Source organism: Hipposideros armiger, unplaced genomic scaffold (genome assembly GCF_001890085.2).
Source record: "Hipposideros armiger isolate ML-2016 unplaced genomic scaffold, ASM189008v1 scaffold_1678, whole genome shotgun sequence".
NCBI classification, from domain to species: domain Eukaryota; kingdom Metazoa; phylum Chordata; class Mammalia; order Chiroptera; family Hipposideridae; genus Hipposideros; species Hipposideros armiger.
Window position 1 is genome coordinate 21,331 of NW_017733028.1, and position 17,063 is coordinate 38,393.

Genomic DNA, 17,063 nt, shown 5'->3' on the forward strand with positions numbered 1-17,063 from the left:
CTCCTAGTTTTAGGTAGGCATAAAGGACTCAGCTCTTGCTTGAGGAAGGTCAAGAGAAATAGGTTGTGCAGCCACTTGGAAATGGCCCTCTCAACATTCCTTCCATCTTCCTTGTAGTCAAGTCAAAAGCTAAACATCACATATCCTGTATTGCCTTGTAGCACTAGTTAAATTCATTTGTGTGAGATTTGGGAGGTGTGGGTGAAATGGTCTCACACTTCAGTCTATATCAGAATCACCTGAGGGCTTATTAAAATATAGATTGCATGTGGACCCCTCCCAGGAATTCTGTAAACGTGGAACAGGGCCCCCAATTTTTCATTTGTAAGAAGTTTCCATGTAATGCTCAAACTAGGGTTCACTTGTCTAGTTACCAGTTTTATGAGTGCAAGAGGCATTTTTCATGGTGGCAGGGGTCACAGTGGCAGCAGGAGCTCATATATATTATGGAGTCACTTTGGGAGCTCCCTCATCATTCCTCCTGTCATTCAAAAGGCTGTAAGTAGGTATGAAATGTCTTTCTGCTTGAAAAAAGCTAAAGTTACCATATTTTGCCATGTATAATGTGTTCCCATGTATAATGTGAACCCATGTGTTTAGCCCTAACTTTCAGGGGAAAACTTTTTTCATTTTACCTTTTTAATTCAAATTTTTATTTGTTTACATATAGGTAGCTTTTTTGTATTATAAAGGAATTTTAGCATTTATTTTTTACATATTATGGTACAAGATATTTTATGTAACAAATAATTACAAAACACAAGAACAGATACAAGGCACAAGAAATTTTATGTACTGATAACAAAGTTACAATATTTATGCATTGTAGAAGGCCAAGAACTCTTCATCGTTGCAAGTTCATCATAAGTTCAACAAAACCGATTATCGTATTCCAGGGTATTATTTTACATATGGATATCGTTATTGATTTCTAGAGTTACACTTTTAACTCAAAAGCAAAAATTAAAAAATTAAAAACATTTATATAGATATGGAATTAGGACTACAAATATGTAATGTGCATCCTTATTTTTTTCTCACAAATTAGGGCAAAAAAGTGCACATTATACATGACAAAATACAGTATTTCTGTTATCCATAATAAGCCACTGATTGATACAATGGTATACCAAAAATAGCTAGAAATGACAAGAGGTTGTCTACAAATCCTTTGCACTAAATCCTTTGCACTGCTGAGACTAAAACAAGTATCCTTGACATTGATATAAAAAAGGGGAGCAGGGGGAATCTTTGTCCCATGGCTATTGGATTTACTGAGTGAGGTAGGCTGTTGATCTATCAGTTATTTAAGCAAGGGAAGAGATTCTGCAGCATGTGTAATCTGGAGTGAACAAATATCCTGGTTTGTTTGGGACCAAGGGGTTTCCCAAGATGTGGGGCTTTTAGTTCTAAAACCAGATTGAGTTGGGCACTCTAGTGTTATCTTTCTTAGTCATCTTGAAGAAGTTGCTTATCAATGGGGAGATGCTAGCGTGGATGATAAAAGGTGGGGGTCTGAGAAATTATTTTCAGGAGGCATTAGAAATTTGAAGAGCATAACTAGACAGGCTTGATATGCTGTTAGCATAAAGCAAAGAAGATAAAGGATTGAGAGCCAGGAGTGTGGGGTCTGGAATGAGTTTGAGTTGGGTTTAATCCCAGTGTCTTTATTTACCATCTATGTGACCTTGAGTAAGTGACTAAAGCAACTTTCCATATCTGTGAAATGGGGATAATAATCATATCTATCTGTTGTGAAGTATAATTGAAATAATGCATTTCATTATTCATTTCATATATTGCATTTCATAAATGCATAAATAATGCATTTCATATATTCATGAAATTATATGACTCAGAATAAACACCCAAAACCATGTTAGCAGCTAGTATTATTTTTATGGTTACTAGGACATTTACATAAAGGGATCAGGTAGAAGTTCTTGGATAGGAATAAGTAGAGATGAATGAAAGAGATGAAAGGAAGAGTCTAGATGAGAAAGGGGCTTTGTATCACTTCTTGTTGACTTCCAAATTTACCTCTCTTTGCCTTGTGCACACCCACATGCAAAAGAGTAAGAATTGAGTTGAGTAATATTTTCTATCTAAAGGTAATAAAACAATGAATGACTCCCAAAATTAATGCTGAAAGTTTTAAATTTACATTAAATTACAATTAAGATAGTAAATGTTTACCAAGGGCTCAGGATATAAAAAAATTGACCCCAAGAGAAAGAAAATAGAACTTGAAATTGACTGGCTTCAAACAGCAATGAGAGTAGAGAGAAGACAGGAAATGGAAAGAAGAAAAGGAGGCATTACTGAACCATGGAGAGGAGTGATTTCCTCCCCATCAGAGCTGGTATTCAGAGGGCTGGCATTTATAAAAACTTTCTTATAAAATTGAGCAAGAATAATAACTTTTTCATGAAAAGATTTTTCTCCTCAGGGTTTTCTTCATAGCAGCCTTTACCTCCTTATTCCTCAAGCTGTAGATGAGGGGGTTCAGCATGGGGATCACTGTGGTGTAGAACACGGAGGCCACGTTCTCCTGGGCCAGGGAGCTGGCTGTGGAGGGTTTTAAGTACATGAATGAAGTAGATCCATAAAATAATCCCACAGCTGCAAGGTGGGAGCTGCACGTGCTGAAAGCTTTGGACCTTCCCTCTCTGGTGCTGATGTGTAGGATGCTGGAGAAGATGAAGGCGTAGGAAACAAGGACTGTTAAGCTGGTGACTATGATGTTAAATCCAGCCAAAAAGAACACGATTATCTGAATATCACGGGTGCTAGAGCAGGAGAGCTTCATGAGAGGGAGGATGTCACAGAAGTAATGACTGATGAGAACGTCACAATAGGGCAGTTTTGACATGAGGCTTATCTCAATGGTTGAGCCAATGAGGCCCATGATGTAGACCACAGCCACCAGCAGGGAGCAGACATGATGAGACATGGTGATGTTGTAAAGCAAAGGGCTACAGATGGCGACATAGCGGTCGTAGGCCATCACTGTCAGCATATAACCCTCGGCAATGACAAACACAAGGAAGAAGTAGAGCTGTGACATGCACCCAGCATAGGAGATGATGTTCTTCTCTGACACGAAGTTCACCAGCATTTTGGGGGTAATGACAGAGGAGTAGCAGAGATCCACGAGGGAGAGGTTGCTAAGGAAGTAGTACATGGGGGTATGAAGCTGAGCATTCAGACAAATCAGTGATATCATGCCCAGATTCCCTATCATGGTGACCAAGTAGATCCCAAGGAAGAAGAAGAAGAGGGGGAGCTGGAGCTCTGGCCGTTTTGTTAATCCCCCAAGAATGAACTCTGTCACTGTAGAGTGATTTTCTGTAGCCATTTTCCTTTGGGAGCTCTGTGGGGATAAGAGAGAAGAGCCCATGAAAGGCTATATCTGAGCCTTTGTGGTGAGGCTAGGTATTAACATTTGATCCTGAGCGAGTGACCTTAAACTCTTTCCTGATTGTGTCTGTACTTTCTCTAGTGCTTTCTAGGATTCAGACAATTTTGGTGTGGTTTGGAGAAAATGAAGGTGAGAAAAAAAGGGTTCCTTGGAGCTTTTACCACCCTCATGTTCCTCGGTTACCCCAGAGGTGAATACAACTGTGTTTTAGTTATAGGTTTGGAGTTGAATTTTGCCCCAGAAAAAGACTCTGTCTTCTCATTTAGGCAATCCCAAAATATTACCCATGATTAAAAGTGTGTGGCAACCTTATCTCAAAACCAAATAGTGTAGTTGGGTAGTTAAAGCCCTACCAATTACTGGGTGACAAGTCAATTTTAACATGTGAGAATAAATGCAATTATAATATCAATTCCAAAGATTTATACTTATATGTATAAATATAAAGTAGAAATGAGTGAAAGAGATAAAAGGAAGAGTCTAGATGAGAAAGGGGCTGTGTATCACTTCTTGGTTACTTTCAGATTCACCTCTCTTTGCTTTGTGCACACTCAAATGCAAAAGAGTAATAACTGAGTTTAGTAATATTTTCTATCTAAAGGTAATAAAACAATGAAAGTCTCCCCAACTCAATGCTGAAAATTTAAAATTATGTTAAATTATAATTAAGATAGTAAATGTTTACCAAAGGGGCTCAAGATATGGAAAATCGATCCCAAGTGAAAGAAAATATAAACTTGAAATATATACATTTTTTTCTCCCCCCACCCCCAAATATTCAGTTGCTATACAAATGTGAATTTTCATTAAGCATCTGGAATTTGTCCTAATTTTTCACTGAAGCTGGAATTCTATGGTAGTTATTCTTAGTTTTAATTACATGTAATAATCACCTAGCTAGAGAGCTTTAAAATAACAATGAAGTCAGGATCCTCCTATAGTAATTCTGATTTATTGATCTGTGGTATTTTCTGGGCATTGAGCTCTGTGTTTCTGGGTAGGTGGTAAAGTTCAGCTAAAGATAGTAAAGGTTTTGTTTGCTTTATAGTTTTGTGCTTATTGGTACCAGAATGATTTTGTAGCTTGAAAATTTGGCATTAAATTTAGTTTACCCTTAGTCAAATAAAGCTGCTGTGGAACGGTTTGAGATTGATTGCCAGCTACTGTGCTGAGAGGCCTCAGACAAAGTTCAGGTTGGATCAGGATCCAGAATAAGTAGAAAGAAGTAGAAATAGAATATAATGCAATTTACAGATCAAGAGGAAAACGATTTAAGTGGGAAAAGGATATTTCCCCTCACCCCCCTGTTTGCATACCCTTAAGTCCTGGTATTCTCATGGTCACTTTATCTGTGGCCACTTTCTCTCTTTACACCAAATGTATCTCCTGAATCATCACAGTCTGCCTTATTGTTTCACCATATTTCTATTTCTATGCTGTTGATTTCCAAATTACTACTTATTGTTTGTCTGTTTTTAGAGTCAACTTATGATTAATGCAGAGACAGTTGTAGCTGATCATAATTATACACAGATGCCCAAGAGAGTCCCTGATAGGAATCTTGTTGTAGCTAAGTCAAATGGCAATTTAAAGTTGGTCTTGAGAAACAACTCCTGTCCCTGAGCATTGCAATTTCTTACGATGATTTTCCTTCATTTATCCTTTCTACCTGATGAGATAAAAAGAAAAGAAAAGAAAAAGAAAAGAAGAAAACATAATTTACACAGCAGATAGTATTTTGCTTTGATAAGTTGCTTGCTAAAAGTAATTTGGTAGATTCCGTTGAGTAATTGTCTAACTGTCAGTGAGAGCTCCTGGAAGATCGCTTGCCTGACATAGGCTGAACTTTCTGAAGTTCTGAAGAAGATTGGTCATTAGATGAATGACCTTAAAAATGACTCAAACCCTTTGTTTTTATTACTTCAACTTATGGCTGACCAAAGAAAAGTTTCATGTGCGTGAAAAAGGTACAATATAATTTTTTAACCTAAAGCATTTTAAAACATAGTCATTCAGAATAATTAAAAATTATTTAGTGGACTTCTACTTCCACCAATGAAGAATGAACTCTACTGGAACTGTATTTGCAACATAAACATCTAGAAAACAGGACAAGGTGTATGAAACAACTTTGTCTATACATTTGACAACAGGAGGCACCAAACTCATTCTTGACAAGAGGGAAACAAACAATGGGAGTCCAATGATTGCACCAGTTTACCTGCCTATAGGAACTTCCCATGCCACAGTCCGGGTGGACAAATCCAGAACAGATGAATATTGTAAAACCTGGAACAGCTAAGTAATTTTAAAAAGCTATATTTAATAAGTCAATTCTGGAGATAAAATATAATCATCAAAAGTATGTAGCCCAAGGGCCAGCCAAGTGGCTCAGTTGGATAAGAGCTCGCTCAAGAGTTTGAGCTCTGAACAACAGCAGTTCGATTCCCAGCCTGAGCTGAGCGGCCGCTGAGCTGCCAAAATGTGGTAGGGTGGCTCAGCTTAAAAAAAAAATATATATATATATATATGTATATATATATATATATGTATATATATATATATCCCAAGACAAGGCAAAAAAATTTTTAAAAGTGAAATAAAGGGCTTTTGGTAGAAACAGAAAACCTATAGGAAGATGTTAGACTTAAACTCAGCCATACTGATAATTGAATTAAACGCAGATGGTTTAAATATTCCAACTGAAATGCAGAGACCATCATATTAGATAAAAGGAATTACTCAATGATATGCTTTTTCAGGAAATCCACTTTAAATATAAATACAGAGATAGCTAAAATTATTGGAATGGAAAAAGATATACTATGCAAACATCAATCAAAACAAAGCTAGTGTGACTATGTCATCATTAAGAAAAGCAGACTTCATGGGCTGGCCGAGTGGCACATTGGTTAAGAGCTGGCTTAGGACACCAGCTCTGAGCAGCAGGGCTCTGGTTTGGATCCCACATGAGGGCCAGTGACACTGCCCTCTACAGCTAAGATGGTGAACAACAGCTCGACCTGGAGCTGGGCTGCCATGAGTCAGCGGACGATGGCATAGTCTATAGCCCCTGCTGCAGTGGGCTGCCATGGGCTACTGTGTGTGGCTGGCAGCGAGCGTGAGCTGCTGTGAGTGGCCATCCAATGGCTGGCAAGCGATTGCCTCATCCGAGAAGAGCGCAATGATAATACCAACATGGGCCAGTGAAGCAACGTCCTCCACAACTAGACTAAAGAACCAAAGGACAGCAACTTGCCTGTTCCCCTTCCTCCGATTCCCCCAATAAAATCTTTAAAAAAAAAAAAAGAAAAGTAGACTTCAAAGGAAATAATATTACCAGAAATAAGAAGGGGCATTTCATAATAATAAAGAAGTAAATTTATCAAGGCAACATAATATTCCAAAATGAGTTCACCTATTAACAAAGGTTCAAAATACAAACTGACTAGACTGAAAAGAGATATAGACAAGTTCATCATTAGTTGTAGAATGCAATACCCCTCTTTTATTGATAGAAAACATAGAAAAATTAATAAGGACATAGAAAATATTCACAAATTGACGTTTTTAGAACACTCCAACTAGAAGTAGCAGAACACAAGGTGCACATGGAAGTTTCAGGATAAAACCTATTCTGGCCAAAAATAAATAAATAAACCACCATACCTTTAAGAAGTTGATATCGTGTAGAGCATATATCTTTACCACAACAGATACAATCTATAAATAACTTATGGAAAGACACCTAAAAAATCTTCAAATATTTGAAAATTAAACCGCATACTTCTAAATATCATAGGGGTTAAAGAAGAGTCACAAATTAAGTTAGAAATTAACATTTTAAACTGAATGAACATGAAGATACATGAACCAAAATTTTGAAAATGCTGCTAAAGCAAAGTTAATAGGAAAACTTGTCATTCAATGATTATTTTAGAACAGAAAGACATTCTAAAACCAGGAATCTAGGCTTTCACCTTAATAAACTACAAAAAAGATGCAGAATGAAGAAAACAACATAGATAAGCATGGAATTTAATGAAATCAGAGACAGATAAATACTAGAAATAAATCAATGACATTAAAACTGGTCTTTGAAAACATCAGTTAGATATGTACATTCGTCTATCTCTATTTCTATCTCTCTCTAGAGAATGACTCTCATATAAAAAAGCAGGAAGGAGATGGGGATGCCATTAGACATCTCAGTGACAGTACAGGCACCTAGGGCAGAGGGATCTGACACAGGAGAGCAGCAAAGGGAACTCTAGGCTGACAGCTGTGCCTCAGGTCTGGAGAGTGAGAAAGGGCAGAGGAGAAGAGGCCTGCAGGAGAGAAATAAAATTGGTACATTTCCCAAAAGTTTGGACATTTGGAAAATAATATTAATGGGTATTTGACAGATACTATGGAGCATATGAAAATATAAAGGAAAGATACTTAGTATTGGGCAATTATTACAATTCCAGGAAAATTTTCAGGTAATACAAGTCATTAAACACAATCAAAAGTACAATATTGGGCTCTGCAGTGATGATTCATGGCAGAATTAACAAGGATAATGACGTCTGTCTGCATTGTTAGAGTTCTAATACTTAGACATTAAGTACTGAGAATCAAAAATTGTGTTATATATTTTTGGAGGCAAAGGAGAGGAATTGGGATGGGGAAGTGTTAGATAAATCTGTATCAATGTTAAGGGCAAGTATTGCATTCAGCAAATATTAATTAATAATTATTGTGAGCTGAGTCTTATCACAGGCTGTGAATAATGTCTAAATAGTGAAAATTCCAAAGAGCACTGTAAGCACTTAATGGAGAAATACAAAGGCAAATACCAGAGGAAACAGATAAAAGATTTGAAAGTTGTTTCTTCTTGGAAACAGTGTTAGGCTTGGGGTTGTTTGGGACAGGTAACTCTTACTCATTGTTATTAACCTTTTAGTGGCATTAGCGATTTTAAACTATATGCATGTATTATTTTTTTAAAATAAAATTGATTGAAACACTCAGCTTCTCCTATTTTGCTGGTAGTATTAATGTAGGTCTCATTTTTATATAAAGAAGCATAATTGTATTCAAAGTATTATATTTGGCATTTAGTGTGGTAGTTAAAGATGAAGACTCAGCCAGAGCGAGGTTCAATTCCAACTCTGACTTTTACTCTGTGATCTTAAGCAGGTAACCTTTCTGCTTCTAAGCATTCTTACCTGTACATGGGGAATAATAATATCTACCTCATAGTGCACAGTTCCTAGCACATAGTATTGCATATAATAAATGGTTGATGTCTATTATTATTAATTATAACATCAGAGAATAATATCAAACTGTGACCCCATTGTCTTCATTGGGATGAAACACAAAATAACATATCTCTCTAGGAGGCATGCACTAATACGTATAGGAGATGATACTTACAGATATCCTATCTCTGAGATGCATTTCTAAAATAAAAAAAGTTAAATTCTTGATAATTTAATTTCCTCCTCAAATAATACTGACATTTTTGTAATCCTTTGTGTACACATTTCTTTCAGAGGCTAGTCTCATGTACCACTCCTAAAATCTTTAGGAGAGGAGGGAATATATTTACAGCAGAATTACCACCTCCGTTTCAGTGATGGGAGCCTGAGGTGCTGAGATTTTAAGACTTCCTCAAGGTCACAGAATTGACAGTGTGTGACTTGAAACTGCAGCCTGATTCTGCTGTCTCTAAATCTATGCTTTTCCCTCTCCTCTGGTTTGGAGCCTGTACGTCTGCACTGTTATGGCATCAGGCACATGTGGCTGCATGATATTGAGGTTCACTCTTCATAATATGAGGAGAGCATATGGGGATAAAAAGAGCGATGCTACACGATCTATTCTGCAGGACAAGGGTCAGCAAACTCAGCCAAATCCAGCCTGTGGCCCGTTTTGGTGGAACACAGCCACGTCCATTCCTTTATGTGGTATTGATGCTGCTTTCCTGCTGGGATGGGAGAGCTGAACATGGCAACAGAGATCCTGTGGATGCTCAGCCTAACATATACACTACGTGGTCCTCCTTTCTGGAAACATTTGCCAATGCCTGCTGTAGGGAACTGATACTCAGTTACACAATTTGCCCAAGGTCACATGGCTAGTGAAACGTAGAACCGGACCATCGATCCATATCTTCCTCCACTATACCATGCTGTCGTGCTATAACTTATCTGTTTGTGACACTTTATTCTTATATTTTAAGTAAACTTAATTTAATACATTAAGGTCAAGGATGGATCTTATTACTATATTTCCAGAAACATTAAAAAAAAAACCCCGCAATATATCGGCCTTGTAGAAAATAAACACAAAGAGGCAAAAGTAAAATCATTATATTCTACCAAGAATCTAAAACTGCTATGTATGTTTTACCAGGTCTTTTTCTATGCATATGTATGTTTACATGTATAGATATAAATATACATGTATTTTATTTTTTTACTCAAAGTGAGCATATCATATATGCTGCTTTATAACCTGCTTTCTTGTGTAGAATTAAAAAGCTTTGACTCAGTCAGCAACAACAATAACATTACTTGTGTTGTTATGATATTTAAGACAAGGAAGCATGCATTACCCTAAACTTTATACCTTTAACGATTTGCAGTGAGATATTTAACTTCATAATCACTACTAAGAGCAAGAATTTTGAATTGTTTTTCAATTTTTTAAAAAGAGATGCATTTCATCTATGCAGTGATAATAGATTTAAAAGGTATCTTATGTATCCCCTTCCACCAAATCTGAGCCTCCTACAATAATAAGATTCAGGGAATCTACTTTAAATATATCATTACCAGCAATCAAAATTTCTTATGAAACAGAATATTGTTACCAAGCACGGTTTGTTCCTCCCTCCTGGTGTGAACACATTTTCTATTGTATAGAAAACTGTGGGTAACAGATATTAGTTTTATTCCTGTATTCTTCTAGCTACCTTATACATGATCCACAAATTTCATGTTAGTTGCTAAAAATCTTACCAGTAGCTTTTCCATGTTTTTCCAGAAGCTCAAAATTGCTGCTGTTGACAACCCTCAGAATTACATAGACAATTGTATTTCCTTTTCAAGTGTGGGAAACGCACTGTGAGAAGAGGAATGTATGATTGAAAATAGTATATATAAAAGGTCTGCATTTGAAATGGGAATTCATAGAAGATATTTTGTTCTCATCTTACTGAATTGTTTTAAAATAGACTTGAATACCCATGTTGAGGAAAACTGGAATAGCGTTACCTGGAAATTTTAGGTGGCACTTTGTTGTCAGAGGTCAAGAATAAACATCAGAAAATATGAAGCCACCAAGTTTACGTCTATTTCCAGCCAAGGGGTTAACCCAGTCAGAAAACTGGGTCATTGAGATTTGGGGCATTGGGTATGTTTATAGAGAGACAGAACCCCTCCTGGGATATAGCCACTCCAGAGACTCGGTCCTCGTTGAAGTGGCAATTAGTCTGGGTTTACATTTGCTCTCCGAAAGGGGTTTTAGCTCCCAGGTGTGTTAATTTTTCTTCTGTTGGCAGAGTTACCTGCAGCCTGGGAAGCCTGTTACCTAATGCCAACACTGGGACAGTTTTAGCTTCATTGTCATTAGCATCTTTACCATGACCACTTCAGGCATTACCATCAATGTCATCATCACCTTCACAAACATCATCACCTTTGCCATCAGTCACCACCATCATGGTCACTGTTTATCCTTAGTTTTCATCTTTACATACAACAAGCTATATTTACAATCTTTATTATGAAAAAGGCTTTATGTTACATCTTTCTGTATTGGACATTTCTCCAAAAACAAACTCACTGAATATACAAAAAAAACTGTTGATTTTCGTTAACTTTTGTTTTATTGAAACAGATAAACTTTATTTTTTATAATTAACTTTGCTTAGTTTTATTATTTTATGTTATTTTTTTCAGCTTTACTGAGATACATTTGAGAAATAAATATTGTGTTTATTTAAGTTGTACATGTGATTTTTTAAGTGTAAAGTGTGATGATTTGACATACATGTATATTTTGAAATGATTAGCATGATCAAGCTAATTACCTATCCATCACTCAGATAGTTAACATTTCCTTTTTACTTAAGATTGACTCTCTTTGCAAATTTCAAGTGTACAACATAGTATACTAGCTATAGTCACCATGATGTACACTAGATCCTCAGAACGTATTCATCTTATAACTGAAAGTTTATATCCTTGACCAACATCTCCCCATTTCTCCAGGGCATTCCATCACCTGGAAACCACCGTTCTTAGATCTACAAATAAAGTAAATATTTGATGCTACTTATTTGGTAGATAGTCTGTTTGGTAATTTTGGTTGTCAAAAGCTTGATGTCCAAATGATTCCTTAGGAAAAGCTCATGGCAGCAAGATCCCCTGAGTTTTTATCACTTAATAGCAGTGTGTGTGCAGCTTTTATAATTGAAGTCAGATTGGCTATATAAAAATTAATCATCCTTGGTTCACATTGAACTCTTTTGAGTATCTCAAATCTGTTATTTTTCTTCTTCTGAAAGCACTGTTGTCAAAACATTTGATGACAGTGTGATTTTTTTCTCCTTTTGAGTTAATTGGTCTTTTTACCTGGGTGTCCAAAAGCTCTTTTCATTTTCTCGAAGGTTCAGTAATTTTATTAGAACATGGTTTGCTGCCTTTCATTTTAATCAACATTCTTTGGTATGTTGTGTTCCTTTTAAATACATGCTTCAGTCATTTTCTTTTTCTAACTCAGGAGAATTTTCTTGAACTCTAATTTTTAATATTTGTCCTGTTCCACTACTTTTATATTCTTGGGTCTGCTGTTCTTTGTATTGCATTATCTTTGTCTAGCTTTAAAGTTAAAAATTCCTCTTCAATTATTTTCTTTCCTTTGATTTATTTTTCCCTCCTTTTCCACATATTGTTTTCTTTTAAAAAACCTTTTTATTTTAAATTAACTTTAGATTTGCAAAAACATTGCAAAAATCGTATGGAGAGTTTCCATAGATCCTCACCTAGCTTCCCCTAACGTTAACATCTTACATAACTGTAGTGCAACGGTCAGAACCAGGAAATTAACATTGTCAGAGTACCTTTAAACTAAAGACTATACTCAAGTTTTACCAGTTTTTACACTAATGTCCCTTTACTGTTCTAGCATCCCATCTAGGATCTTATCCAGGAGTCCATGTTCTTTAGTTTTTATTTTCTTTTTGTCTCCTGTAGCTTAAAAATGTTCCTCCGTCTCCTTGTCTTTCATGACTGAAGCTTTTGAAGAGGAGTGATCAGTCATTTTGTCCAATGTCCCTCACTCTGGGTTTGTCTATGTTTCTCCTGACTGTACTGCATTTGGGGGGCTGGGGCTGGGGGAGGCAAGAACACTGCAGAAATGTTGTTGTGTCCTCCTTAGTACATCATCTCCCGAAGCTCATGATACGGATATTGATATGTCTTATTATTTATGATGTTGACCTTGATATCTTGGTTAAGGTGTTTTATGCCTGGTTTCTCTACTCTGAAGTTAACTCTTTTTTTGTAGTTAATAAATATCTTAGGAGAGATATTTTAAGACTATGTAAACCCTGTTCCTCCTCAAACTTTCACCTACTGATTTTAGTATTCATAGGCGAACCTTGTCTACAACAATCATTATGATGGTATTTGTCTAATGGCGATTTTATGTTTTTGTTTTTTAAAATGTAGTTTTTATTATTTTAAAGATTTTCATTAAAATGTAGTTCACATATGATATTCTATTAGTTTCAGGTGTTCACCATAGTTATTCAACATTTACATACCTAAAGAAGTGATCACTGTAATAAATCCAGCAACTATCTAGCTCTGTACCATGCTATCACAACATTATTGACTATATTCCCTATGCTATACATTACATCTCCATGACTTGTTTTATACCTGGAAATTTGAACCTCTTATTCCCCTTTACCTTTTTGCCTCCTTTCTTAGTCTTTCAGTTACAGTTGACATTCTATATTATTTTATATTTATTTCAGGTGTACAGCATATTAGTTAAACATTCATATAATTTAAGAAGCAATCCCCCTTACTATTGGGTTGTCGGCAAAGTCATGAAGCATTTTTGCAATGACATACATAGAAAAAATACATCATGACTTTTCTGATAACCTAATATATAGTACCCATCTGGCACTATACATAGTTATTACCATATTATTGACTAGATTCCCTATGCTGTACTTTACATCCTATGACTATTTCATCACTACCAATTTGTAGTTCTTAATCCCTTCACCTATTTCATCCAGCCCCCTAACAACCCTCCCATCTGGCAACCATCAGTTTGTTCTCTGTATCTATGAGTCTTTTCTGTTTTGTTTGTTCACTTATTTTGTTCTTTACATTCCACATATAAGTGAGATTATATGGCATTTGTCTTTCTCTGTCTGACTTCACTCAGCACTATACTCTCTAGGTCCATTCCATGCACATTGTTGCAGATGGCAACATTTCATTTTTCTTTACAGCTGAGTGATGTTTCATTGTATGTATGTACCACCTCTTCTTTACCCATTCATCCATTGATAGATACCAAGTTTTCCTCCATATCTTAGCTATTGTAAATAACTCTGAAATAAACGTATGGATGTACATGTCCCTTTGAAGTGTTTTGGGTATCTCCAGATAAACCTTTTGTTATAGCCTTTGTTTGGGTTTTTTGTTGTTGTTGTTGTTGCTTTTTGTCTTGGTTTGTTTTGTTTTGTTTTTCACTACATCAGTTAGGAGCGAAAGACAACATTGTTAACCTAGCCTTTGTTTTAAAGTCTGGGGCCGGCTGAGTGGCTCAGTTGGTTAAGAGCTCGCTCAAGAGTGTGAGCTCTGAGCAACAGCGGTTCGAGTCCAGCCCGAGCTGAGCAGCTCCGAAAGGGGTTTTAGCTCCCAGGTGTGTTAATTTTTCTTCTGTTGGCAGAGTTACCTGCAGCCTGGGAAGCCTGTTACCTAATGCCAACACTGGGACAGTTTTAGCTTCATTGTCATTAGCATCTTTACCATGACCACTTCAGGCATTACCATCAATGTCATCATCACCTTCACNTCTGGGGCCGGCTGAGTGGCTCAGTTGGTTAAGAGCTCGCTCAAGAGTGTGAGCTCTGAGCAACAGCGGTTCGAGTCCAGCCCGAGCTGAGCAGCCAGTGAGCTGCCAACAGGTAGCAGGATGGCTCAGCTAACTAAAAAATAAAACCGAGCTGCCTAAAGTCTATTTTGTCTGGTTTAAGTTTTGCTACCCCAGCTTTTTAAAAATTTATTTCCATTTTCATAAAATATCTTTTCCATCCCTTTTCTTTCAGTCTGTGTGTTTCTTTCGATCTGAAGTGAGTCTCTTTTATACATCATATGTAAGGGTCTTGTTTCCTTATCCATTCAGCCACCCTATGTCTTTTGATTGGAGCATTTAATCAATTTACATTTAAAGTAATTGTTAATAGACATGTAGTTATTGCCATTTTATTATTCATATTTTTTACCTTTGTTTTTTCTTCTTTTTCTGAAATAAGTCCCTCTATAATTTCTTGTAATACCGGTTTGGTGGTGATGAACTACTTCAGCTTCTTCTTGTCTGGGAAGCTCTTTATCTGTCCATTCTTAATGATAGCTTTGCTGGGTTGGAGTAATCTTGGTCACAGATTACTCTACTTTTCATCACTTTGAATATTTCATGCCAATCCCTTCTGGCCTGTATAATTTCTATTGAGAAATCAGCTGACAGTCTTATAGGAGCTCCCTTGTAGATAACTAACTGCTTTCCTCTTGCTGCTTTTAAGATTCTCTCTTTGTCTTTAATCTTTGGCATTTTAATTATGATGTGTTTTGGTGTGGGCTTCTTTGGGTTTGTCTTGTTTGAGAGTCTCTGTTCCTCCTGGGCTTGTATGTCTATTTCCTTCACCAGGTTAGGGACATTTTCCACCATTAGTTTTTCAAATAGGTTTTCAATTTCTTTCTCTCTCTGTTCTTTTTCTGGTATGCCTACAATGCAAATGTTGATCCACTTGATATTGTCCCAGAGTCTCCTTAAACTCGCCTAATTTTTTGGATTCTTTTTTCTTTTTCTGTTCTGACTGGGTGTTTTCTGCTACTTTATCTTCTAAACCTCTGTGTCCATCCTCTGCTTCATCTAATCTGCTGTTGATTCCCTCAAATATATACTTCATTTCAGTTATCATATTCTTTATTTATGACTGATTGTTTTTTATGTTTTCTGTCTCCACTTTTGTTTCCTATCTCTTTATTGAAGTTCTCAGTGAGATCATTGCACATCTTTTTAACCAGTGTTCTCAACTTTGTGTCTGATAGATGGCTTGTGTCCTTTCTGTTTAGTTCTTTTTCTGGAGCTTTGTTGTGTTCTTTCCTTTGGGACATGTTTCTTTGTCTCCCCATTTTGGCTGACTTTCTGTGTTTGTTTCTATATGTTAGATACAGCTGTTATGCCTCTCATTCTTAGTAGAGTGACCCTATGTAGTACATGTCCTGTAGGGCCCAGTGATACACTCTCTCTGGTCACCTGAGCTGGGTTCTCCAGGTATGTCTCTCATGTGGGCTGTATGTGCCCTGTTGCATTTGAGTCTTGATTGCTGTTTGCACATCAATGGAAGGTATTTACCTTCAGGCAGATTTGTTGTGAGGACTGGCTGTAACTACAGAGGAGGAGCTGTTGTGCATGGGCTGGCCCTACAGAGCAGGATTCACTTTTGCTTACCCACTCCACCCTTTGGGTGTATCATCTGTGGAGGTTGCCTGGTGGTGCTTCTGAGGGGTGTGTGTGGGGGGGGCAGGCTTGCCATAGGCCAAGTTCAGCTGTAGCCAATGCCCTTCCCAGAGCCACTAGCATGAGCCACAAGGCGATCTGATGATGTCTTCCACCCATACTAGCCTTGGAGTTGCCTGGGAGAGGCTAAGCTGTGAGCCGAGACCAGCTGCCACTAGTGCCAGGCTTGGGACTGCTCAGCAAGAACTACAGGGCACACTGAGGCAAGATGCTGCTTGGTTGGGGGTTCTGAACCTTTGAGACATTTTAAGAAAGTCCAAACTATGAGCCACGACAGGCCATTTCTATGGAAAAGCCACTGGACGTGGCTTGGGTGGGACCACAAATTGGGTGGGGTGGGGTCTCAGGGAATTACCAGGGCAGGGCGAATGGTCACGTTAATGGAGACATAGATATAGTGCCTGCCTGTGAGTGCAGGCTACATGAGGAAAGAGCTCAATAAAGTAACAATGCCTTCTGCTAGTACTTCTATCTGGAAGAAAGATGCCCCTCCAGTCCTCATCCTGAAGCCAGACAATTCAGTTCCTCCCCATATGTCACTGGCACCTTTTGAGCTGCTGTCCCAGCCCTGGAGCTCAGAGCAAGTGAGTCTGTCAGCAAGTAAGCCCACGCATGGGCCCTTTAAAATGAGTTCCTGGGGTCTGGCCAAGTGGCTCAGTTGGTTAAGAGCTCGCTCAAGAGTTTGAGCTCTGAGCAACAGCGGTTCGATGCCCGGCCCAAGCTGAGCTGCCGCTGAGCTGCCAACAGGTGGCAGGATGGCTCAGCTAAAAGAAAAGAAAAGAAAAGAAAAGAAAAGAAAAGAAAAGAATAAAGT

The 17,063-nt window shown here is 37.4% G+C and overlaps 1 protein-coding gene across 1 annotated transcript; it reads right to left on the reverse strand.

The window, feature by feature from the left end:
• Window positions 1-2,425: 2,425 nt before the first annotated feature.
• Window positions 2,426-3,392, reverse strand: OR8A1 (olfactory receptor family 8 subfamily A member 1). The gene has a single exon (XM_019634449.1). The coding sequence runs from the start codon at window positions 3,356-3,358 to the stop codon at window positions 2,426-2,428; it is 933 nt and encodes a 310-aa protein (XP_019489994.1). The 5' UTR covers window positions 3,359-3,392.
• Window positions 3,393-17,063: the final 13,671 nt, after the last annotated feature.

What these genes read in the sequence shown, in the direction of transcription:
- OR8A1 (XM_019634449.1), bottom strand. Translation starts at nt 3,358, where the DNA reads ATGGCTACAGAAAATCACTCTACAGTGACAGAGTTCATTCTTGGGGGA.